Source organism: Protopterus annectens, chromosome 16.part0, assembly GCF_019279795.1.
Source record: "Protopterus annectens isolate FY-2018-M chromosome 16.part0, PAN1.0, whole genome shotgun sequence".
Taxonomy (NCBI): Eukaryota; Metazoa; Chordata; order Ceratodontiformes; family Protopteridae; genus Protopterus; species Protopterus annectens.
The window spans coordinates 776,756,616-776,784,028 of record NC_056750.1 but is presented as its reverse complement, the minus strand read 5'-3'; the positions used below and the strand labels follow the sequence as shown (position 1 = coordinate 776,784,028).

General features: G+C 40.3%; 1 protein-coding gene across 1 annotated transcript in view; it reads right to left on the bottom strand.

The window, feature by feature from the left end:
- Positions 1 to 27,413, bottom strand: part of NDOR1 (NADPH dependent diflavin oxidoreductase 1) — a gene marked incomplete in the record, with an annotated part of 478,408 nt that overhangs the window by 373,845 nt on the left and 77,150 nt on the right. The window contains 1 exon segment of the mRNA XM_044058525.1: positions 9,088 to 9,189. Coding sequence (XP_043914460.1) covers positions 9,088 to 9,189 — 102 coding nt within the window.

Below are 27,413 nucleotides of genomic sequence, written 5' to 3'. Positions count from 1 at the left end.
ATATTCAGAAGCCAGGGAAAAGGCAGAAATAAGTTCCTCACAAATCTTAGTAAATCTGCTCTGTCCATGGAAACAGAGAAGTCAGGAAGTTTCTCACCAAGCACGTGTTCCCAGAAACATATCTAACCCCAAGGCACAATAGACCCAGCTTCTATATCCCCATCCTGGCCAAGAGAAGATCCTTCCACCTGCCCTTTCCTCCGACATGAAGGATATAGTGTCTCTCCCTTGACAACCAAGGGCATCTTTACAACTGCAATGGATGGTGCTGACTCCTGGTCTTTGGTTGCTTGGAAGGCTACATTAAAAGTACTGGGAGAAAGGATGGATGGTCTGTGGAACAACAAATAGCTACAAAAAAGAGTCACTGAAGCAGTGAGTGGAGACTCCTTAACAATTTTCTTCTGTTTGCTTGCAGGGGAAGATGCAGCCACAGAGGCAGAAGGCTGCTCCATCAGTAAACAGAAGAAAAGGTAAGAGAAGGTAGTGCAGTGTATGAGTGTCAGTAAAGTGACTAGAAGAGAACATTTGGTTCTGAGGTTAGTAAACCACTGACAAGTTTCCCTTAAGCACAACAATATCCTGCCTAAACACGCACAAGTTTAAAACGTGAATACAAATTTTAGTCGAAATAAAGTCTTCCTAACAAAAATTTTAAGTACCAACATAAGAACCCCCTACAAACATGCAAAGCCCGTCTAAAACCTTTTGTTTCATAGCAACAGTTAAATCTTCACACAGGAAAAAAAAAAGTTTTCCTCAAAATAAGAAAATAGGAAGGCTTCTTACTGGTGGTACTTATCTGACCAGCTCTTGAAGGATCACTAGCCAACTGGCAGATAAAAAAGGCCCACCAAAGCAGCACCACCTTTGGCAGCAAAAAAAAAGTCTAAAGCTTTTTGTGCACCAACTGCCTTTTACATGGAGCTCCACGTGAACTCCTAGCAGTTGAAGTACATGAAAGGTGCCAAAAGCTCCGAGAAGTTGACCCATGCAGGGGGTAATATCCATACAGCTTAGGCTACTGAAGCAGTGACCTACATATGTTGAACTTCTTGATGTACTGGAAGTGCTCAATGAAGTTAATAAAGACCAGACACAGTTCATAAGTAGCCAGTTTCCCTTTACAACCAGAAAGATTTAAAACAGAATGTGTGGTATTGTTCCAAAGGAGAGAAGGCCTCTGTTCCTATTTGAGAAGAGTCTGGGCCTGAACCAAAAGCCCTGCAGAAAAGCTTGTTCATTTTGTGGAACCCTTTTCTGAGACAAAACTTTCTAAGATGTGGTCTACTATGACCACTTCCAGAATCCTCCAGTCCTTGAAAACTGCAATCGAACCCAGGACAAATGTAAAGAACCTCCTGCTCTCACCCACAGTTCAAACAGCAGTTAAGGCTACAGCTGGGCCACAACTATTACATAAATCAACTTTGCCAGCACCACAGGAAGCAAGACCTTAAGATTAAATACCCTCCTTGCTTTGCTAGGATGCTTCTTTTGGGTTTGGTAGGACTAGGAGGGACAGGAGCAGAAGGGGTCCTCTACACTGGAGAGCACCCATTTCTTCTCCAAGGAGTTACCAACTAAGTTTTAGAATGATCTTCTCTATGGGAGAAGCACCTCAGCCAGTCCAGCCAATGCAGGTTCATGTCTAAGCCTGCATCGCTAGCCATAGCAGCAGATCAATCACAAATGGGCGATATTGTAGTTGAGAGCCTCACCAGATGCGCAGTAGCAAGCCCCACCCAAAACCCACCCCCGTGATATGTCATTCATGAATATGCATTCCCTCCGAATGTACAAACCAAGAAAAAGTGCACAGACATTGTAATATGACAGTAAATGTAACAGTAAACTGTTACCAACATCTGTAATTGACAAGTTTTATTGCTCTATAATATATACTATAATCAGCAAAGAAACAAAATCGCCAAAACACGTCATCAGGCTTTTTACTGTGTAGCATTATAGCTCTCTGTCAGTCGGAATGCAATGGTTCACTGTCCCAATTAATGCCCAAACGGACTCTTTTTGGTGCAGGTGTCACAGCAGACTCTTCCTCAGTATCATTGGCAGGACCTTTTACTAAGAGCAGCTTTCCTGGGTGATACTATATTAACAGTTTGTGTACATTTAATATTTTTATATCATGTATGCATGAGCAAACCAAACACGCAGACCGGGTTGTCACTCAATGTGTGACGCGCCCACTTATGCGTGAAATTAACTGGTGAGGCCCTCAACTACAATATCACCCGCAAATGCAGTGAGCCAGATAGAAGGCCACTCTACAAGCCACGCAGAGGTGAGTATCAACCAATGTTCTTTACACTGATCACTGCTGCAGTAGCCTTAGTTATATGGGTTACATCCTGCCAAGGACATAACGGCCAGTTCAGCTTCCAAAGCTTCAGGGCACCTTCCATGCACCCAAACTGTCAAACAGTTCAAGCCGAACTGACTAAAAGACAAGTTTGAGCATGAAGCCCTTTAGAGCTTTACTGCTGCCAAACAATATGCTCCTCTAAGGCTTTTGAGGACAGATGGTCAACTTGTACTTTCCTTTGCTGGCCAGATAACTTCCCTTTGGGGACAAAAGCTTCCATTTTCTTTAATTTTATTGACGTTTTATTACCTTCATCGGGAAAAGTTTAAAAGTTACGTTAACTAACTGAAAACATATTTTCTGTGGAGAAATCCTTTTTCCCTGATGGGGCTGGCATAGTGTTTTAAAGTGCTTTTTACCATGCGTTTTCTGTCCAAAGAAATATATAACTTTTGTAGACTTAGTTTTTCTGATGTTTGCTGCTTCTCTTCCCCAGGAAAGAGGTACCATTTTGGGCTTGACCATGGAACAGACCCACAGGTCCCACCGTCAGTCCTTCCAACCAAGTTAAGCAACAAGCCTTTGCCACCACAGAAGGCTAGAAATGTGCCTCAGCCACAAGTGGGTGACTATGCTGTGGCCATTTGTTGTGCCCTCAGACCACTCTTACTTGAGATCCCTCTGGTGTAGCACCTGCAACCACTATGTATCAGAGGTTAGCCATATCCTCTGTGGCTGCTGGACTCCCCTCAGTGTTAAGACACTCTCGTCAGTCCTGGGAGAAGGAGCAGGGAAGGTTTCCACTGTGCCAAAATGCTATGCCAGTCCCTGGGGAAGCTGCCATAGGTAACCAAGTTCACCCCATTTTATTTTTTGTCAAAAGGAAACAGAAAACAAAGCATGCATCTACTCCTCAATTTTCTTTCAGGTAGTTTACTAGTTTACAGTAGTACTGGGTTTAGCTCAGGGTTTATTTCAGGTTATTTATCCTTCTTGTAGTTTCTGGTAAAAGAAAGATTCCTCTTTTCCTGAAGAGATTCAAGATTTTGAATCTGAACAGTAAGATGCTGGGACAGACTCAGTTTTTTCCACAGATTTCTAATTCAGACTCGGAAGAGAGCTCAGTTTCTTATTCTCCCTGTAGGGGGTTCTTTTCCTCTGAGAATATTGCTAGAATGTACCAGTGTTTTCAGTTGGCAAACATGGAAGTTTCTCAGTTCCTCATAAAATACTGAGTTTTGCAAAAGGATATTCCAGAACGTATACCCCATTCCTACTGTTCTGTCAGCTTTGGAGGATGTGTGTTACTGTGTGCAATTTCCATTAGCCAGCCAGATGCCCCTAAAAAGGCAGAGAGGATGTATAAAATTCCTCAGGTCTTTTACATTTATATACTATTCCCAAACCTGATCTAGTATCTATAGCTTTAGTCATCCAATTGCTGCTAAGCACTTAGTTAAATTCCAGTCTTACTCTGATAAGGAGGAGAAACTTATTGATATGCATGGGAAAAAATTGTACACTTCTGCAACTTTGGTTTTCAGAATTTTGAAGTGTCAGGTTCACACTTTGAAGCTTGTTTTGACAAACTCCAAAAGAACGAGAAATGTTTTAGATGCAGTTTCCCCTTGCAGAAAAATCTGATTTAAATAACTTGGTTTCCTTGTTTGCACAGATCACTACTCGTTTGTTATGTACTGTATGACACTGTCAATATTTCTTCCAGGGATATGGCCACTGGTACTGTTTTAAGGAGGTTAGCATGGCTGCATTCTTAGAACCTTCTAGATGACGTTAAAGATTGCATTTTAAATTAGTCCTTTGATAGAGATTTAGTGTTTGACCCCTGCACTGCAGAGGTAATTAAAAAGTCAGATGAATGGGGCAACCTTTTTCAGCTTCCTGTTCCAAACTGCTCAAGGGATTTTGTTCCTGGGATGTCAACTACATCAGTTTGAGCAGCCTCTCTTCCACAGAGAAATAAGATCCCTCTTCAGATCTGTTTCTAAGTTTTTTCCAGTCAGACTTTGGTCACTGTGAAGAAATACCTCAAGATTTTGGGTCTCATGTAATTCAGGATTCTCGTGATATCCCTGGCAAGGCTCCACATGAGAAAGATATGGTAGTATCGGAAACCTCTTTGGTTCCAGCAAAGACCCTTTAACTTTTCAAATCCCAGAGCCAAGGTCTGTCAAGAGAGAAGTCTTTTGGTGGAGACGACAGACATCCTGAAACCCAGGTGTCTCCTTCTCCCTCTTTACTCCAAAGCAATAAGACAACAGAAGCTTTGGACTTTGCTTGGGGAGCAGTTTCAGGAGGGATAAGAGTGCAAGGTGTGAGACACAAAGGACAGATGCAAGCACATAAATATCCAGGAGATGCTTGCTTGATAAAGGCACTCAACTCTGTGAACCATCTTTGGCCTCCTGAACCTCTTCAAAGTGGTTTCACAAGATACTGCAGTCTGAGACAAGAAAGCCTGCTACTAGAAAAATCATATATTAGCAAATGGAAAAGGTTTACTAGATAGTGCTGACTACATAACCAGCATCCACTCAGGGCCAGTTCTCTGGTTTTACAGTATTTGTGAAAGCTATTCTGCTATTGCCTTTCTTATTACTCTGTCAAGGTTCATTTATTGGCCATTTCAGCATATCTGTCTGTAGATCCTCCTCTTTCAAGGCAGTCTCATGTCAAAATGTTCTTGAAAGGGGTTTTGCATACGATGTCGCCAAGCATTCAGTGGCCTTTCCTTGGGATCTTAATTTCATGTTACAAAGACTTTAGGTTCTTAACATGGGGAACAGTTTTACTGACTGCTATGACTTCTGCAAGAAGGGTATCTCGAGTTACAAGCTCTTATGGTGAGTCAACCAACCCTTCCTCATCTTCCATAGGAACACGGTTTCTTTGAGAACTAATTTATTTTTTATGTCTAAAGAGGTATCCAAGTTGACTTAAGCCAAACTATCCATCTCCCAGTTTTCTTTACTGAATTGAAAAATGAGCGAGTAAGGAAACTCCATACAGACAACTTGGGTACTATCTTGATAGAACTATATCTTTCAGATCTTTGGATCAATTGTGTATTTCTTGTGAAAGAAAGAAGTACAACATGTGTCAAAACAGTCTATTTCCAAATGTATGTCTAAGTCTGTTACCTTTTGTTATACTAAATCTATTCCAGGCAGGGTTAGGGCCCTCTCTATCATGGCCTTGGTTTCATCTATGGCTTTTTGAAAAGGGGTGGATTATAGAAATATTCTTGAAGCTGCTACTTGGTCATCTGTACATACTTCTGTACACCACTACAAGCTCAATTCCTTCTCTAGGCCCAAATCAAGCTTTGCTAGGACAACTCTCCAAGGGTTCCTGGACTCTCTCCTGCCACCTCCCAAACACAGTTAGTAATCCATCCATACAGCTAAGACTGCTGTAGCAGTGATTAATATAATGAACACAGTAAAGTTGTGCAAGTTGAACTTAACATAACACTAGATGTTTGAACTATGTTTGTTTGATCACTGCTGCAGAAGTCCCTCCCTCCCTCCACCCCCCTTGTTTTTGGTGTGTTTTTTTATGCCAGGCTGTGGACATTTACGTTTTGTCATTCATGACATAATAATAATTTCTGATCTCAGCCTCCTTTCTGCGGGTAGGAAGGCTCTGAAGGGCTTTGTTCCCAAACTTATTTTTTAGTCAGCTATGCTCAAGCTGATGGTTTGGGCACATGGAAGGTGCCCTGAAGCTTTGGAAGCTGTCCAGACGTTATATCCTTGGTAATATATAACCCATACAGCTAAGGCTACTGCAGCAGATCATTCGAACATCTACTACTAAGGTAAGTTCATCTTACATAACTAATTTTTCTTCCTTCAGTGATGGATGGAAGTTATTGCACTACCAGATCCAACAGGAAGACCTGAAATTTCAACAAGTGAGATGAAGAGATGAAGGCTCCAAAGCCCCAACACAACAGAAGTACAAAATCTAACTTTATCCAAGACTTTAGACCCCTTATCAGGTAGTAGAAGGGCAAAATGCTGTGCTTCCAGACAGCATGCTGGACTGAAAAGCTCATGAAGGAGTTTCCCTTTCCTGCTTGGCTTCAGTCAAAGGGGGGTGGCAGAGAAGCAGAGTTCAGATGCTTCTAGCCTTTATGGCCTTCTTAATTACTGGTGCCACAGAGTCGCTGACCCAAGGTTCCTCCTCCTTCCCCACTTACACATTAAGTCATTTCTAGAAGGGAAGAAATTAATGCTATAGACCAGAACATCATAATTCTTAGGGTTTACCTGAAAATGGTGTCATCCAGGCACAGGCAAAGCTTTAATGTTTAAAGTAGCCACTGCTCTTTTCCATCCCCAAAGATGAGCCCAGATCCTAAAGCTTCCTCAAAGCATCCTGAATGAGATTTCCTGCCCCACCAGCTCCTGCAATAAGAAGCTTGTGTACAGTTGACTCACATGAGGACAAGCGTGTGAAAGGCACACACCAGACTTTAGCAGACAGGGATTCAGCACTGTGGAATACACCTGCCAGCGGCTGTGCGGGGAAGCAACAGACCTACAATGGGCCTTATATGTTGACATCAGGCCATGATTCTTACGGGTGCATTCACACACCCACATGGCCATGATTCTTACGGGTGCATTCACACACCCACATGGCCAGGTACTATCAGACTTCAAACATCTGCCTAAAATCTATGCCCTGATATAGTATGGATCCAGTGTACCCCCACACAACCTGGGGTTCTGGACCTTACTGGGTCTGGGAGAAAATGTTGTTGAGTATTGCATACCTGTTGTAGGATATCTCAAGAAAACAAACATTCTCATGGGGGTAGGCGGTGACACCTATACCCTGGGATGTACATCATTCAGATCCCATGTTACCTACCAAACTGAAGAACAAACAGTGGAGCCCTGACAACTAAGGACAAGCTCATTACACACCAGGACAGAACAGCCATTTCAGAAATGGACTTTCCTCTGTAAAATAACTTGTACAAGCCTTATGGCCCTCTGACAGTAGCATAGCATAGACCAAGTTCTGCAAGTGGGATCCACCATCTTCGCTAACAAAGTTAACTAGGAGTTACTTCACAAGAGAAATGCTGGTGGCATGGTAAAAAACTGACATATGACAACAAGTTACAGTGTTCCTTTTCAAGGCAAAAAAAAAAAACAATGTGGTCTTGGCTCATGAACTGTTGACAACAAGGATGCAAAAAAAAATCAGAAACCTTGCCCCAATCTGAGATGAGACTGCAGTCCTCTGGTGGGCTTACAGGCTAGGTCTACTTAAAAAGTGTGAAATGCAACATCATGAAATGAACCCCAAGCAAGAAAGCGTTAGAGGAAAAACAATGCTGTAATAAAACCACCAATGCAAAAGGAACAACCACCAGTCAGTGAAGCCACCAATAATTTAAAAAGACTGAAAAAATGTTTTGCTCTAACGTCTCGGCTCAACACACAAGCCTTCAAGGAGTAAAACACTCCAGAAAAACTTGCCTCATATACTGTGTTCAATTAAACAATCAAATCAAATATTTCCAATTTAACTCTTCATTAAGTCCATATGGATGCAAAGTATTAAATTTCAGAATGTAAAGGGATTCCTTTGTCAAAAGCCGTTTTTTAAAAGACATTCAGACAGTAATACTTTAACTTTCTCTAGTATAGTACCCTGTAATCCTTCGCTACTGCTGTTAACTTTCTTCTTTCTCATTATTAATGTCTCTTGTATGCTCAAGCTTCTAACCTTAAATGCCCTCTTGGTCTCTCCGATATAAAATAAAACACAAGGGCATTTAAGTGCATATATAACTCCCCGTTACAAGCAAAACTAGAACATGTATCAAATGGAATATGATGTAGACAAAATTACTTACTACATATTTACATGCTTTATATTGGTTACAACAAAGTGTTCTCATCGGAGATATGACGTTTTGTATGTTTCTACCCCTTCTATAAGAAATACCTAATCTAGCATTTAACCAGGAAGAAACATTTTTCAAAGAGCACAAACAATTCCAAAAATATTTCACTTCTTCAATAATTTCAGAACTGAAACATCCAAATGTAGTAACAAAATAAACAGGCTCAGAAGATTATTTTCCATTAATCTTATACGGACCCAACATCTGTGAATTAATATGTGGGTTTTTTATGACAGAGCCAGAATATAATTTCTTCCAGCTTCTTTCTATCAAACAATGCTGTACCAGAAAAGTGAAGTAAAGTTGACAAATGCAACTAACCCCTCTCATTCCTGTTCCCAAGGTTCTCTGCAGAGGTCATGACTAATAAGCTGCAACACTGCTTCACGGAATAATTACAAAGCACATTAATGATAAACAATAACAGAAGTGCAATCATTTTCACATGTTGTTTAATTCACCTAAAACTAAAATTGGACACTGCCTCTCGTCATCCTGCCATTAGCAAGGCAAACTTACTTACACACATGCATTTGATAAAGTCTGAATAACTTCTATATTTGCAGAAGTGGAACAATTTTTAGGAGGACATGAAATATGGTGCATTTGAACAGACTCCGTTGTATAAATTGCATTAACAAATTATGACCCTGAAGTATTCAGTATCACTATTCTAAGCATTCAATGAAGTGGGATAAATCATAAAAACACAAACAGCTGCCCAATAACTCTGGCTCTCTAATCTTCAACAAAGGTAGGTAAATGCAAATACAATATTGCACATCATTACTTTCAATTAAAGTCTACTCACATGAACTCATCTCCATGAATGTGAAGCCCTTCTGGGAGAGGATAAAGTGATGAGGCTTTTTCCCAGAATTCCTGCAGCCAAGGATCCACCACAGCATCTGCCCTGCAAAAGCAAAAAAATTCTACTGAAGCTGAATTTCCTATGTAACGGAGATAAACATTCAGCAACCAACAGCTACAGCATTAAGGTAATTCCACAACAAACTGGAGAAAAATACAAACTTGCGGCCTGCAGAACCCACTGAACAGCCAACAGAAGTCCAAACCCAACTGTAAATAGTAGTCAAACGGTTTGTCTGAAGAAGTCCCACAACATAGTGGGACGAAAAGCGCTTAACTTCATGTTTAGAAAATAAAGTTGGCTTCTTGGTTTATCCGTGCATTTCCGTGTGGATTTTATACGTGAATTTACACTTGGGTTTTGAATTCCGTGTGACTATTTACAGCTGGGTTTGGACTTCTGTTGGCTGTTCGGTGGGTTCTGCAGTGCGCAAGTTTGTGTTTTTCTCCAGTATGTCGTTTTTATTCTTTTACAGTAATTCCACAACAAGGTTTTAGCCTTGCACCAACACTTCCAACCATACCCAAGTTTGTAAACACAAGCAACACGTGAAAACACGCACTGTTCTCTATTTTGACAGTTAATTAAGAAATTCTCAATTATTATCCTGTGTACTAAGAATTTATGACTGCCTCAACATTTCTGTTCATATAAAGCAGTAGTCAAGGATGACAACATGCTGTTCTGCTCACTGTTACAGATCTTTGAGGGCTTCTTACTAACATACAGCACTGTTAAATTTTAAGCAGAGGTCCCCCTGTGTGATGGTACATTAGCTGGCATGCTCAGTTCTGTATAAAATTATGGGCAGCCCATGCCATTTTCACCTCTGCTAGAAAAGGATTTCTAACTCATAGTTAAATTCTACTGTAATATGCAATTGTATTAGTAACAGTGTAGAAACACCATAACTATTTACAGTTAGCAGACCAAATATTTAAGAGCACAAATTCAAACCAAGAACGGCAGTGGGAGGTTATCTACGTGGCTACAAATGTCTCCTGTATTCAAGTTAACACATGGAAGATCACAGTGGTTTCATAACATATGGGCGAAGGCCCAAGCAATTTGCAAGACTAATCAAGGAGACTTAAGATGACTCCCCTCGAGTAATGTCCCAGAAAAAACACTCTGTACTTATAGATTAAACCCCTGGCTTGCAGTGTTTTGTAAATGTGAGAAGAGCACAAGGTCACAGATTCATATATATCCTTGGGAAAAACACTCTGAGCCAGTGTCAGTTACAATAAGATCTGGTGGTATCTTCAATGGTCTTGTACCTGGTGGTGACAGTTATGGAAATCACCAAAATAAGAAAGTCACTTTGATATGGTTTCTATAGTTATAGGTAGAAGTGCTTGCAGATCTTAACTCATTCACTTCAGTGGAACTCTGGAGGGTTACACTCAAGTTTCAATTACTGCATCCTGAGCTTTTTGATAAAATCAAGTTACATCCTCAAATTTCAAGCAAATATTCACATCTCTGCAGCCATAAGGGTTACTACAGAAAGGAAAATGGCCAACTGTTCAGTACAAACAAATCTTTACAGTGGCAGTGTTCACTAGGATTCTAGGTATTAAACTAGGTTTTGTAAGTAAAGCACAGAAAATTCTGATTTTGTAAAATTTTGCAAACATACAATATTCTCAGTAACCAAGCCACGGTGGTGCAGTGGTAGCATTGTTGCCTCACAGCAAGAGGTTCTCCCATTAGATTCTCGGCTGGAGCGCCTTCTGTGTGGAGTCTGCATGTCTTCTCCGCATTCGAGTGGTGTTCAAAAGACATGCATAGAATGGGCGCTCCTTTGCTGAAGGTTCAGCGTCTAGCTGGCACCTCGGTACCCGTAAAAAAGCTACTTCCAATCATTTGCGGACCGGAGTTCCGCTGTGGCGACCCCTAACCGGGAAAAGCCGAAAGATGAACAACATCTCAGTAACCACTTAAGCAACCCACATACTGTCTGCAACATTTTGTTTATCCATCTTTGAGCTTCCATATGAGACTATGCAGTTCTGTCTGTGCTACTTGGTTAAGGTATTTAGAAAAATATTAGAATTATGACAAAGAATATATGAGTAACAATATCTCTTTTGCAGAACTGGACAGAGGTCAAATATTCGTACAGCCGTGTTTGCCTATCATGTAAGCTTTAAGATGAAATCTTTCAATTGTTCGTATGTAGCATGTTTTGGAATTATTCATGCAAATATGAATAAACCATAATAGATGCCTTGAGGGGTTATAGTGAGATGCAACTCCAGAAGCACCAAGAAGCATCACTATGCAGTAATGAAGAAACAGCAGCACAGATTTGCTGGTATTTCAGGTTTGCATGGCATAACAAGCTGACCTGTCAATGCACATTCAACAAGTGTGAACAGTATTTCTGTTCTGCTTTAAGAATACTGCTGCAATAGTAACCATTTCAGAGAGATGCTTGGAACTAATCTGGACAGCACACTAGCTCGCTGTATTTTTGGTATTTGCAAATGTTAGTTTTCAACAGGCACATTTTTCCAAGCAAGCAAAGCTACTTCTGTACAAGTTACTATTATGCTATTTATAACCCCTCAAACTCCCTTAACCTACCTCATTAATATCGCCAGTAACTGCAAGTTTCTGATCAAAGGGAAAGATAGGCAAGCAGAGAGAGTCTCAAAGCACAAAGAAAGGAGAGAGCATCTGTAGTCTTGGCTCAAGACAGAAGATAAATGGAGCAAAGCTTAAGCTGCAGCAGTATTTTCTGCTGTCCAAACATTTACCAGGGGAAATCCACAGAGATTCAATATGTTGAAAAACAGATCTGCCCTTTCCTATTTTCGGAGAGGACGTTTATCTACTCAAAATCTGCCAAAGGAAAAAAATTAAACTACCAAGTCATCAAAATTATAAAACGTCAGACACTAAAAATGACTTGAAAAAAGTGAGAGACAGCTGCCACCAACTTAATCCCCATTTCTAATTTATTAAACTATAGAAGCAAGTACTTTCATCTCCTATATAACCTAGAAAACTTCATCAGTCTAAAGTTGGTAACAATTTCTTTCACATATACAGAAATTAGAAGCTACGTGATTACTCAACATAATTAAAATCAAATAAAACATTAAATATGTTAACCATGCATGTAAAATGTTATACTTTTTGATGTTTCACAGGCTTATCCTTCAAAACACACCTATAGTTAAGATCATGTATTCCTAGGGTATTGCATATATCAAATAAACTCTGCCACCTATATTCCTTCAACTCTAGTAAATTATCACTAACTCCTCACCTAATATCAAATGGCTGATGGTCAACGTAGAAAGCATATTTCCAAAATCATCTACATCCTTGGACATGCCTACACAAGGCATTACACATCTTTGTAACAGAATACATAGGTTTATACATCCACGTACAAAGGTTCCTCATGGTTTTACCTACAAAGAAATGCCTTGTACTCTGAACAAACTAACATACCATGTAATCAGATGCACATGTAAAGTACATACCATTGTGGCACATACATACATTCCATCTTGACACTGAAAAAATGGGATAAATTGGCTATATACCTGCAAATGCAATTTTCACTCCTGTATGTTCTTGCTGTTCTACATCTGATGATAGTCTGCCTAATGATCTTAAAGTGCTCATATTTTTGGATATTTATTAACAATGTTTTTTCTCTTCACAGTTTTACTGGTAAAGGAGATTCAATACTAAAATTCCAAAAGTAATATACGTATAACTAATCTATAGGAAAGTCCCCAGGAATAGATGGCATTCTTGTGGAAGTTTGGAAGTTAGGAGGGAAAAAAACTGATAAAGATCTGGAAGGCTTTAACAATATTTTAAGAGAAGTACCAGCAACCAGAAAATAAGGTGGAGGCAACAGTAATACCTAAAGGGGGTAAAGAGCCATCGGCTCCAGCTTTCATACAGGCCCATTTCAATAGTAAACCATAAGTATAAAGTGTTTAAGTCTATAATGGCTATAAGAATGGCAAAAGTGATACTAAAAATGATGGATATGGATCACTGTGGTTGTGTGGGGGGAAGGGGATATGGATTAGTGTGGTTGTGCGGAGGGGAGGCAAACATTTGACAATATTAACAGAACATTGACGATCTAGAGGGAAGCAAAACGTAAGAAAATACCACTTTTATTAGTGAGTCAATGCAGAGAAAGCATTTGACAGAGTAGACTGGGACTTTCATGAGTAGGGCAATGGAAGCATTTGCTTTCCCTGATGCAATTATAAGGTTGATTAGAAGAATATACAAGGGATCTCAGATGCAAATTAAGGTGGGTGGGGTCTTCTCCGACAATTTCTGTCGGAGTAGAGGAACAAGACAGGGTTGCCCACCTTTCCTCTTTGTTTGCATTACATTTAGAACTACTGGCAAAGAAAATAAGGGATTCAGAAATTCAAGGATATAACTGGTATGGTAGTGAGGAAAAGCAGACTCTTTTTGCAGATATTTTATACATGACAAAACCAGAAATGAACATTACAGAGCTGTGGAACATTTTAAGGCATGATACAAAATTAATGAAGTTAAAACAAAGGGAACAGTGGTAAATTATGTACCCAAACACGAATTGGTCCAAACAATATCCATATTTATGGCGACATGATAAAATGAAGTATTTAGGAGTACTGATTACAAATGACTGTTGTGGCAGCTAAGGGTGTGTGGAAAGAGACTAAACAGAAGATAAAGAAAAATTGAGAAACTGGAAGCTTTGTTATATGGATATAGATACCAAGATACAAGCCATTAACATGTTTTTAGTCCCTTTAGTCTTTTATACAGGTCAGGGATATTTTTTAATCAACCAGAGGAGAAGCTGTGGATTGTGATTACAAGGAGTTGAAGGATTTTATCCAGGAAGGGAGGACAGCAAAGGTCAAGTGGAATAAGCTGATTCATCCAATAGAACATGGCAGACTAGGATTACCCAATTTGAGGGGGGGATTTTAGAGCAACAGTTAAGATTCTTTGCATACCATACCACAAGCAGAAAACTATAATTCAAAGTGGAAAGGAATGATGCTGATACAGGGAGGAAGCTCAAGAAATAAGGAGAGATTGGGGTTTTGGATGCAGACTTTTAGAACAAAAATCATACAGAGTATTATATTCATAAAATAGGGAGTATTCCAATAACGAAACCAGCACACGATTGGAGAAAAAAGATTTTGCTGATATGGATGATTGTGATCAGGGATACAGATAATAGGCAAGAGGTGGCTGGAATTTATTGGAGAAAACTGAAAGGAACCAAGGTATTGGAAACAAATAACTAGAAAGGGAAAGGCAATAGAATGGAAAGAGGACAAGAATTTATTTGGACTGCAGGTTAGAGATTGATATCAATCCTTGATAGGGAAAGCAGAGTATAGGCAACGATAAAGAAATAGGGGCCTCCTAAATGAAAGACCAGCACTGCTAGAGTTTTTAAATAGAATATAAAACAGAAGCTGGCTTTAAAAAAGGAATTAGCAAAACATATAAAATACTGCATGATAATTATAAAAATCAGAGGTGCTTAGGAAGGTTTGGGAAGACAGGCTGGATAAGCAATTCACAGAGAGACAATGGGAGGATATATGTATATCTCCCAAATATGCAAAGTCAAGAAAATTTAGGATCTTTGCCTGAAAGTGTTTAGATAGGTATCTGTATACCACAAGTAGACTCCAAAGAATTTTTCCTCAGGTGGATACCAAGTGTTGGAGATGTGATAGGGAAGAAAGAGGTGGCTGGGAACATATTTTTTGGGAGTATGAGCTGGCAGACTTCAGAGATTCCCTGTAGACCATTCTGTCAGAGATGCTGGGTCAGCAGATTGGATTGACTTGGGAGATTACTTGGAGTTATGACACAGAATCAGAACTGCCTAGACATAGTACAGCCTTGCTGAGTCCAATTATGGTGGCTGCCAAAAAAAGCAATTACTAGAAAATAGAAATCAAAGTCTAGACCAACTTTACTATAAGTAGTGAATATAGTAAGAGATAAAACAACTGGAATTGGGACCTTTAGAAAAGGGAGAGCACAAACTACATAGGAAAAAATGAGAATTGTAGGAACAATATATGCAGAGCAGGAACGAGGTTTAAGAGGCAGAATGTGAATGAGCCATAGAATCCTCAACTGACAATGACTGGATAGATACGTGATGTATAATGTTTACAACTATAGTTGTTACAGTGGTGTCTGTGATGTATACTGTTTGCAACTAAAGTGGTGTCATGTTAAGATGTTTGTTGGGAAAAAAATTCCAGAAGTAATAAATAGTTCACCAGTAATAGCACATCAGTAGCCAGTTAAAGACATTAACATATTACAGTTTATAGACCTTTGTGTGGTTGGCACTTGTGAAAGTTGTTGATTAGTTGCAAGTGAATGAACTATAACTTCCATTCACTTTGTCAACAACCATCTGCCTAGGGTATCCATACCTTTCAATCTCCTAGCATTAAAAATCACAGCATTGGCCTTTATAAAACACAGCAGAGGGTCATAAAGAGCAACTTTTTCTTATTTTTCACAATAGAAGGTCTTTACATACTAGATTATGTACAATCTTTAGTAGTGGATGTTTGCATAGCCTTAAGTTTATAAAGTGAGAGTTTCCGTAAGCAGGTCTGACTTTATAAGGATCATCATAAATTCTAGGAGGAGCAAGGCTAAATTCAGGGCTAAAATCACAGCACTACAGGTATCCCCTCAAAAAAATTTCTTTCATGATTTTTTATTTCGGAAGCACATATTTCTTGAATACGTTTCAAACACACACTCTCTCACAAAACATTCCCAGAGAGAAAGAGGAAAGAAAATATTTAGATTGTAGAATGTGTTAGACCAATTGATTTAGTCCCATTTTTATGGTACCCAGGGAGAAACATTTAGCACCAGTCCTGCACAAATGGCTACACGACTAATCATCACACATTTAATGTTTGACACACAAGTATGACCTGCTAAAACATGTGCCAAATGAAAGCTGCTGTAACACCAAGAAGACTTCTGAAGGGGGAGAGTGACTGCACTCACACAGTTGATTAAAAATTCAGAGGCTGCTGAACCTCAGAATAAATGGAATCTGCCATGATGTGACAAACTCAAAATCCATAAACATAAGAGAACCGCACGTTAATGTTAGTAGATCTAAGTGGCTAACATTCTTAACTGCTCTCAGGACAAATACCGCACATAAACCACATATCATAGGATCATAGCCTAGTAATCTCCTATGATCCCATTGACCTGGAGGTCATTTTAAGCCTAGCTGTTTCAACCCAATGTAATACTACAGAGGTACTAGTCAATTCCCATGACTGCATTTAGTGATGACTACCCATGCCCAGGAGGGTTGTGCCATCTCCGGTAAGAACTTGAAGTGCCCCATCTACTCATCCAGGTTCCTCTTGAACAGTGTCCTAGAGGTGCTCTGTTGCACATGAATTGGCAGCCTGTTCCAAAGATGTGGCAATCGGCGTGAGAGAAATCTGTCTCTCCAGCATGTCCTATTTAAGTTGCAGACCATATTTAAGTCCTTGGAATGGGTACCCCTAGACCCATCTGATTTATGGATAAGCAGTAAGTTCATTAGATTTGGGTCTTTGGTTGCTCTGTAGGCCAGCCATAAGTCTCCCCTAAGTCGTCCATACGATACAGAGTATAGTGACACGGACTTTAGCTGGTCCATGTAAGGCACATGCTGGAGGCTCTTGATCTTCTTTGTTAAAAACCTCGGAGGTCTCTGCTGTAGGTGTTTAGTATGGTACATACCGAATGTGACAAACTCAATTATGGGCTGGATAAGTGCAGAGTATAGGGGGGGTTATAACCACCTTTGCTCTCGAGGCAAAGCCTTTACTAATCAAGTAAGCTACGTGAAAAGTAATCCTTACAATGGTAGACACGTGGTGGTCGAAGCTACGGTCAGGGTCAACCTGTGATCTCAGGTCCCTTTCCACTTCATGGGTGCATAAAGTATTGTTATTGATGTGATACTGTGAAGGCACATTGTTCTGAAGGAAATGATTATGCATTTCTTTGCATTCAGTTTGAGACCATAAATAATACTCCTGTCATTGGTCTGTTTGAGACCATCTTGGAGTATACGAACATCATTTGGGGAGTCGATGACTGCACCTAGTTTGCAGCCATCTGCAAACTTGGTCAGCCACAATCCTTTAGTTTTGACTAACTTCTGGGAAGTATATACCAAACAGTAGGGGGGGCCCAGCACTGACCCCTGTGGCATCCCACTGGTAGGTCTGCTAGCTGATGTGGAGTCACCCACTTTGATAGGGTGTGTCTGGTTTGTAAGACAGTTGGCAACCCATCTTCCAATGAAGGGGTTTACATTCAGTTTGCCAAATTTATCGGTAATGCCTGAATATGGGATTGTGTCGAAAGCCTTTCCTAAGTAGAGGTATGCTGTGTGTACAGATCTGCCCTCATCAATGGCCTTAGTCACACTTTCAAAGAAATCCACTAGATTTAACTGGCAGGATCTGTCCCTCACAAAGTTGAATTGGGTAGGATCCCGGGTTTGGAGGTCACCTACAAAAACCACCAAAATAAATCCAAAAAAAAAAAAAACTGCCAGTGTACTCATTTATTAGAAGGTATTCACACCTTTGGAAGTCATCTATATCTTTATTTATGAGTTCCACAATGACATGTTCCATGGCCTTACAGATGAGGCTGGTTAGACTTATGGGTTTGTAATTCCCTGGGTCTGTTGCTAAGCCACTTCTGTAAGGGAATAACTGTAGCTGTTCCCCGTTTTGCAGGAACAAAGTCTGTGGTTAGGCCTGACTGAAAAGGGTACTTACTAGTGATGCTAGTTCATGTTTTAGCCTGTTTAGAAGACTGCCTGCTCCCACAGAAACCATGTTCTTTGCCTTAGACAGGGCTTTGAGAACCTGCTCTTCAAATATGTAAAGGGGGGGGGGGACAGGGCCGGCCTTAGCCAAAATGGCACCCTAGGCGAAGTAGTGCTCAGAAACCCCTTAAGCCCCAACCACACCACACATGAAACACCCCTATATGAGCCACACCCACTGGGTCAGTCCCCAAGAAAGCCACTCCAGTCATTTTCTTAAATTTAAATGCTTAGGAAGAAAAAGATACCTTGTAATGTAGTTAAACTGCAGCTACCTTTGCATATGTATTTTCTACTTGAAATACCAGATCCAGACCATGGTCAAACCAAGCAGTAACTAGACATAGTTAATAAAAAAACAAATTACTTCTGTCACAGACATTCATAGAAGAAAAGAAAATGTGTCATCTGATCCCCCTATTTGGCCTTAAAGCCAATACACCTACTGTTGCATAAACTGGTGCTGTCTGGGTTAATTAACTTTCTGATCTTTCATTCTCTTTCTAAGGTGGTGTCTAAAGACTGGAAATGGGGGTTTTGCCTCAGGATTTTTCTTCCATGAAGTTGATCCATTGCCAGGGAATGAGTTAGAACTTGCCTATGTGGGTAACTTATTACCATGTGTGTTCATGTGTTCCCTCCTGCAAGCATTTTAAGCTTTCTGGGGATTAAGGAAAGTGTCAACACCACACATGAAACAAATGTTCATGTAGGCAGTGGAGACAAATATGAAAATATAGTCACCTACTCTTCCATTCCCTTATAAACCATCAAAAGTGAACTACTTGTCTCCTGGTCTCTGCTGAATAGTCATCAGTGCAGACCATACTATACCTGAGCTTCCAGATCATTCTTGGGTGCCACAACAGAGACAGTACGTGTTCTTTTAGGTCAAGTTTCCACTCTTCACTCTGTATACCCAGTTACATGGCATACGGTGATCAATCCCAGTCAATAACTCACACAAAAGGAGTCTGAGTGATAATACCACTGAGCCCAAAAACGAAGACTGTGTACCCTGTCCAGTCTAAGTGCCAATCCTGCAAGACTAGGGCCATCAAACTAGATGCAGCTGTACAAATTAACTATAGTCATTAGCTTCCTGTCTCTGGGGGTCCCAAAAAATACTTAAGCTTTTCCACCTGGCCTAGTCCACACCATGAATTTATCTTTCATGTATCAGCTCAATCTTCCTTTCAGGGTTAGCAAAATGGTCTTCCAGCAGTTTATTTTCAAGCTGGAGGTGTAGGATTGAGTCAAAATGCTCAGTTATTTCATGCATTACTTGGTTTTTAGCTGCAGAACTGGTTATAAAATCATACAACTTCCCATTCACTTTTTGGATCTCAGCCAAAATAAATCTTAGAGATGCTTTTGGTGAGCCTTGTGACATTTTCCATCTCTCAACAATTGTTAAGCCCTGCAGAAAAATTTCCCTTGAGAAGCTACAAGGTCATTTCTGAAAGCAGGTCAGTTTTATTTTCATGGCCGTTTCTTGCAATTGTTTCTTTCCTGGTCAAGGAACTCAGAAAAACTCAAAGTCACTGTCACTAGTCTCGCATTTTTAACTAATTTCCAAGTAGTATTTTTGTTTTAATTTTCCTGGTTAACATGAGCAAACGCAGTCCCCTGCTACAACTTGACTGCCGTACAAGAAGTACCCACAAAATATTACTTTTGATAACTGCAGAATGCTCTAGTTAACTCAGATTGCCATTTAATTCTCCCAAAAATTAGTTTTTATTGTAAGAAATTGGCAATGAATTTATATTTATTATGCGCTGCCTACTATGAAGTAGGACTTTTTTCTGTAAATGTTATTGGTTGTCTTTTGCTTTTTCTTTCTTTTTGTAACTCTTCCTTTTATAGCACATACTCTGAATAAGTGAACCAACTCTCTTTTCATAGACAGCTGTGTTAACATCCTTCTTCAAGCAAGCATTTAAGGGCAGGTTCTAAAGTACTATTTTTAAATGTTACTGTAATGCTACAGCTGCTAATTTTTCAGCAACTATCCATCCGTCCAGTCATCCATTTTCAGTAGCCATCGCACCTAGTTTGGCAGGATCCCAGGGGTGGATTGCGAGGATCGATTCCGGAAACAAGAGATCTGTAGCACAGCTTTCAGTCTATGTCCAAAATCAGGGGCAAATCCAGAAATAACCAGGGACAAATTTTCCAAGTCAAGGACACTTTTTTCTTTTGTTCTTTCTTTTTTTCTCTTCTTTTAATAATAGTATTAACTTGAATGAAAATTTGACTTAAAAAGAATGTGAATTAACATGCATTTTCTGGAGTAAAAGGAGTATATAACTTTAATGACAGCTATTATTTATTAAATGTAATTCATCACCTTTTCTTCCCGGATGACCAACTTTTGGAGGATTAGGAGGGGCAAACCAAAATTCTGAGTGAAAATCAGAGGCATCTAAAAACTGGGAACCCAAATGAGACAAGGGTATAGCTAGGCATACTCAGAGTACTTTAATGACTGCATTTGTTCTGAGCAGCTGTCATAATTTTTATAGGTTAAACAAAATAGCATGTTTAGAATTATCTAAAGTAGCACCTACTGTATTGAAATGTTCAAGCATGCTTACTTGATTTTAACGCACCTCTGAAAATGCCCTTAATATGGTTACAAGTGGCAACAGTTGAAAACAGCTTTTCAAATTCAAAAAAGTGTATAATGGCAATATATGGAGGAATGAGTACAATTTAAGTGGCAGGTGGATGCTTAGGGTAGCAGTATGAGGTTGGAATACAAACTATAAATGCCTGCTAGCTACACCCTTGATGGGAGGTACGATCTGTAACCTGTTTTCCTGCTGGATGGGATCAGCACTCCAAGATGTGGAATACTCTCTCTCTCTGTTCTCACACTGTAGAATAAGCAAAAGACGAGCACTTAACTTCATCAAAAAGCTCGCTGCATGGCTAACAACGGTTTCCTCATACTTAAGAAAAAGATTTTATTATGAAGGTCAAAAGAATGAAGAATTATTATTTACTATGAATATTTGTTAGAAATATGCAAGCACCATGGGATCAAATCAAGTCCTGTGAGGCAGCTATGATAATTGTTCTAGACCCGTGTACTGTTCTGTGTTGAAAACATCCAATACTGCCATCATGGACTGGTGTTGAATATTTTTCCTTGTCTTTGCGGGGTCCTATTACTCGGTGTTTCTCTCACCAAAATATGCCAGGTGACCACCTACAGTAACATGAGGACTGTTGCCTTCAGAGGAAATTCCATGTAATTTACATAATTAAATAATATAGATAACCTTGTCACTGAGCTCATTTGAAAGCCCTCTTTCCATCGTTTTATAAACAGTTGACTGCTCTAAATGAAATGCAGTTAGAACATTAGCAGCTCATCCGTTTGACTAGGAATCAAAGAGCTTCTCATTCTTTGATGTACAATCAGTACATTAAACAAGTTCTAGTAGCTAGTTAGCTAACATTTGTAAGTTTTATTGGCAGACTCTGGGTTTCAGTTCAGAAGCATTCAATAGCATTTTATCTGTAAACTAGAAACATACATTATTAAATACTTTCTCGTCGCAAGCACCATTTCTGGTATAGTGATACCACTGACCTACTTCTACTCGTATTTGCATCAGTATAATATCTGAAAGTTGTAGATGTGTTTATTTATTGTACTGTTGTTGATTAAATGGATACAATAAAGTTTTTCTTGGCCATTTTCTATTAGTAAGGGTTAATACTTTAAGAAATAACATATTTAAGACAGACACACACAGACACAGACACAGACACACACACACACAGACACAGACACAGACACACACACACACACACACAGACACACACAGACACAGACACAGACACAGACAGACACAGACAGACAGACACAGACAGACACAGACAGACACAGACAGACACAGACAGACACAGACAGACACAGACAGACACAGACAGACACACAGACACACACAGACAGACACACACAGACAGACACACAGACAGACACAGACAGACAGACACAGACAGACAGACACAGACAGACACACACAGACAGACACAGACAGACAGACACAGACAGACACACACAGACAGACACACACAGACAGACACACACAGACAGACACACAGACAGACACACACAGACAGACATACACACATACATACACACAGACAGACACACACACAGACACACACAGACACACACAGACAGACACACAGACACACACACAGACACACACACAGACAGACACACACACAGACACACACACACACAGACACACACACACAGACACACACACACAGACACACACACACAGACACACACACACACACAGACACACACACACACACAGACACACACACACAGACACACACACAGACACACACACAGACACACACACACACACACACTGTGTCTTTAATGAGAACAAATCTGTTTAAGTGTCTCTTCCACACAACTTCCTAACTTCGGGGCAACAATTAAAAGTGAAATATTGACTTTTTTTTTTTGCATAATGCACTGTAATAATGCAAGCATTGGCTCCTACTGGATAGGCATGCTAAAAAGAAATATTAAAGATTCTGATCTGTATTAAATAGAGTAATTCTGGCTGATTTTGCTGGTCCGGCTCAACCTGCGTGTGCAGTCTTGTCCTTGTACTAGTGCACAGCAGGGAACGAATTGCGTTATGCTGTCTCTGAAGTATGTAATGGACTTGAAGAATAATCTGCAGTGAGGAGCTGAGATCAAACTGCAGCCTTCTTTGTATGGAAAATGTGCAGATTAGACTAGCCTTCCAATAAGCAACATTTGAAGAGAAGCGAAAGCAATTGAACAGACACCATGCACTCTGTGTGATATATTCTCATAGCATTAATCTGCAGATTGTGTTTTACACCAAATAAGAAAGGCTACCTATATCAAGTTGACTTTTGGCGTAGTTTGGCAGATGTATGTAGCATTACAAAGACATAGGAAAGGTGTCATGTTTCAGGCACTCCTGCTGTTTTTCATCCATGTCCCCCACATGGCCACTCATTGCGCAGTGTCTGTGTACGTGCGTATGACGTGCATGTACTTCTCCTTAAAGGTAGTAGAACAAATGTTTTTTTTTTGTAGTTGTTGAAGCCTCCTGGACAAGCTGCAGGCATAAAAGTGGGAGGACACTCGCCCCTCCCTCTCATCCGGCACCCTATGGTTTACTTTAAATGTACTTTTCTTATTATGTGTGTGTGCATAATAAGAAAGTAAATTTATTAAAATAAATAAAATGAACACAAACTGCACCCTTTACTAGGCCAGCCTGTATTGCACCCTAGGCGGTTGCCTAGTTCACCTATGCCTAAGGCCGGCTGGGGGGGGTGGAGTTTGTTGCAAGTTGAGAGGGGATAAGGGAGTGAAATTTTCACCAAACTTATCTGTTAGCAGGTTTTCCATCTAATTTGTCAGCAAGACAATTTCTACATCAGCAGAAAATGGAAGTCTGTTCCAAAAAAAAATGTAAGAAAAATAATCAAGCAAAAAATATCACAACTCAAGCATTCTCAATAAGCAAGTAAGAAATTTAAAACCAGACAGTCTTTACGTTTAACTCACAGCCCCCACGATATAGGTTGTTTGAATCAGTTTGAGAAAGTCTTGTATACATGACACAATAATGAGATGTAAATGAGGAATGTGTAAAAAATCTGTGACTTATGCAAATGAGGCATTTTTTGATATGCATGTGTCGTCCACATAAGGCTTATAAAAAAACAAAGCTGTGCTTTTCATCCACTATACAATCCACAAAGATACTTTCATTCACTAATAAGCTGTCCCTCATTGTGAGGTGCTTGCCTTGGACACATCAAAACTAGCTGCACCCAGAGGCAGTCACCAGCCAAGAAGAAAGAAACGAGCAAAGGCTCACCCATCTGGGAGGGGGGGGGGATGAGTGGCCCTCCTATACTTGTGGATACCAAGGTACGTACAGCTCTCACTATACCAGCCATAGGGACCCTTTAGAGACAAAATGACAACACTATCTCACAGGCTTCTGCCTCGGAGAAGTTCGGCAGTTCCTCAACATACTCCAAATGTGGTTCAGTGCATCTCTTTCCCAGTGTTACCTCAGGGCCAACCCAGCACCATGAATGCCTTTCAAATGAATGTCACGCTTTCCAGAGGTTCTTAGTGGGACAGACCCACATTGCTATTAGGGCCTAATCTGGACTATGAGGGGAGCAGCACTACTGGAACATGATGGGCTGTCAACTGCCAGGTAATGTTTGATGGGTGGGGGCATATCAACCTGTCTAGCCAGCATCCTGACAGTGTCCATGAGTCCCATATTTGGTGCACAAGCTGACAGTTCTGCTCCTTCCTACATGACAGAATTCCTCATGGTCACCTCGTTGGTAAAATGCAAAATATTAACACTGTTTCTAACCACTGCTATGTCTTTAGTTATAAAGCGGCACAGGTAATGCTGGATAAGCATCCATCCTTTTTTGTCATGCACCCCCTTCCCGTTTTGTTTTTCAGGTGACACAGGCTGCTCACTTGAAACTTGGCTAATGACTGTCTGTAAACACCAGGGAGCTGCTAATGGGGCTCCAACACCACCCTATCCCAGACATAAGTGGTTGACCTGATCAAAGCCTACGTCCACCATCTGTCAGAGTCAGGGGGCCCTTCAGTATGACCCTGCTACTGCATACAGGATGTTTACAGCCTGCTGCATTCCACACATGTTCATGTGTTGGTCTGGTGCACAACTGCCACAGCAAGTCACTACTGGCAGTGCATCTCTCTCCATAGTTTCTTCCACCAGTAACACTAGCAATGATAACCAGCTAATAGCATAGCAATCCCTATTGCAGGCTTGGGTATGTATATGACTACACAGGTGAAGAGGCAGCAGCTAGTCCAAAAGTATGGCCATGACATTCATTACTTAGCAGTGCAAGGCTGTGCAAATACTTGATGCATGCAGTGTTTGGCCTATGTCGAGTGGTACATGGTCAACTTACATCATATATCAGCCATACATTTACATAAGGAATATTTTTTCCACACTGCAATTGCATTCATGATTTGTACAGTGCCAGTGGTCAGTGGTACAACTGCTAGTTATACTGGCAGTCTGAAGTATAGACTAGCAGATGTTATGAAAGATGTTTAGGGCTATACTGTGACTGTTCCTCTGCAGTGTCAAAAACAGAGAATGAACAGAAGCCTAACTGACTCTGAGCAAGTCACTTAACCAGACACCGCTCCTGGGCTGTGTATGAAAAAGGTCCATGGAGATAACTGCTCTACCCTGGAAAAAAAACAACAAACTGAGCAGAGGAAAAAAAAAAAAAAAAAAATAGAATGTCTTGCCATTTAAAAAAGAAGTCACCTTTTTTTGCTTCTTCTGTTGTTCTGGGTTTACTGCTTTTCAGATGCATTGAACCAGTCAGAAGTGTTAGTTCTCTGTGAATATTGTCTATCTTGCTGATATCCAAAGTTGGTTATATTTCGAGTACGTCACTCACGATGTCCCCTAAGGACAGTGTGGGTGATGGTCCCATAGATTGTGACCAAGTGCTGGCATGTGAGCTTGATGCTGGGTTGCTACAATGAAGTGACCTGCTGGATGCAGTAGAACAACTTGAAATTGACCTAACAGTGCTACGGGACGTAGACATTGACTGAGAGGTTCTACCACATGCTGCGGAAGTATGAGGAGGCCTGGCTGCTGTCTTCTTGGCAGACTCCACACAAGTCCCAGCAGCACTTTAAGATGCATGTGATTTATGGCCTACTTGTCCACCATATATGTGCAAAGTCCTTTGACCATGTCCAGTTGCGTTTCCAATGCGTTTGGCAAGTACTAGGGTGGGCACAAACAATGACAAGCCATTCATGCAACCATACTGCACATGTGGATCACCACGGATGTGTCACTCACCTCCAAGATTCTCATGTACTAGCAAAACTACTGACATGTAATCGTATGATAATCAATCTCTACCCGACTCTCAGTGTCAGTAGCCTGGGTCTACAATGTCTCATACCACATAGCTTTGGAATTATTGATGCAAGTATGAGCAAGCAATATTTGATGCCTAGAGGTGTCAGTAGGAGTTAAGTTTAGATGCACCTGGAAGCGTCATTTGGATGTAAAACCTATATGTATTCATGTTGTAAGGAAGTAGGAACAATAACTTTAGGACCTTTGAAAATGATGCCATCTTCCATCAGCATTTCACCTCTGTATGGAAAATAAGGTTGTACTTCTGGCAGTACACAGGATTGCTTCGACAGCCATCCTACATTGATTAAGTGGTTGAGCTTTTGTAAAATTGGATCAGTCTTTGTATGATCTCAGCTCAAGTCTCATGGTTGAAAAAATAGGCACTTCCAAGATAGTCAAAATTCTCTGAATCAAGCTGTTGCGTGCTTTTTGCTTTTTCTGGGTGATCTGAATAAGCTATCAGCCAGATAAAGTAGTATGCCTTTTGTACAGACCATTTTGAAATTAGACTTTTGTCATCATTGTTTGCAGTCTTGTTGGAACTGAAAGCAAAGGCTTCTTTAAAATAGTGACTAGAGGTTGATGACCAGTTTCGATTTGGATAACTCTGCCATAAATATAATCATGGAACTTCAAACATGCAAACACATTGCCAAAAGTCCTCTCTCAATTTGAGAATACTGCATCTCAGTTTAGGTAAGAGTTCTAGATGCACAGGCAACAGGTCTGCCCTCTTGAAGAATAACTGCACCAAGACCGAACTTTGAAGCATCACAGGATAGAACTACTTGTTTGTGGACATCATAGTACCTTAATGTAAGAGGGTTGGCAATTTGCTGTTTGAGGTTATCAAATGCTCTCCAGTGGTGTTCTAACCATGACCAGGCAACATTGTTGCATGTCATCTTTCTTAAAGGCGCTGATAACTCGCTAAGGTTAGTGACAAATTTGCCCAAATAGTTAACCATACCAAGAAAACACTGTAAAGGTTGGACATTGGTTGCTTGTTTGGAAGGGTCTGGTCGTAAGCCTGTATGGTAAATGACCTACATAAGTAACTTCTGGTAGCCTGAATTTACACTTCAGAGGATTAAGCTTAAAGTTCACTTCATGTGCTCTGTTCAGAACTTTCTGGAAGTTTGTCATGTTCTGATTCACCACTGCCTCCAACTAGTAAATCAACTATTATTGCACAAGACAGCCCAAAGAAATGTAATCCATTGCACGTTGAAAGACTTCACTGGCAGAATATATTTCAAAAGGCATCCTGACGAATCTGTATCTACCTAATGGGGTACTGAATGTAGTCAGTAGTGAAGATTTGCGATCAAGCATTACTTGGCAAAATTAACTCTCTGCATCTATGAACC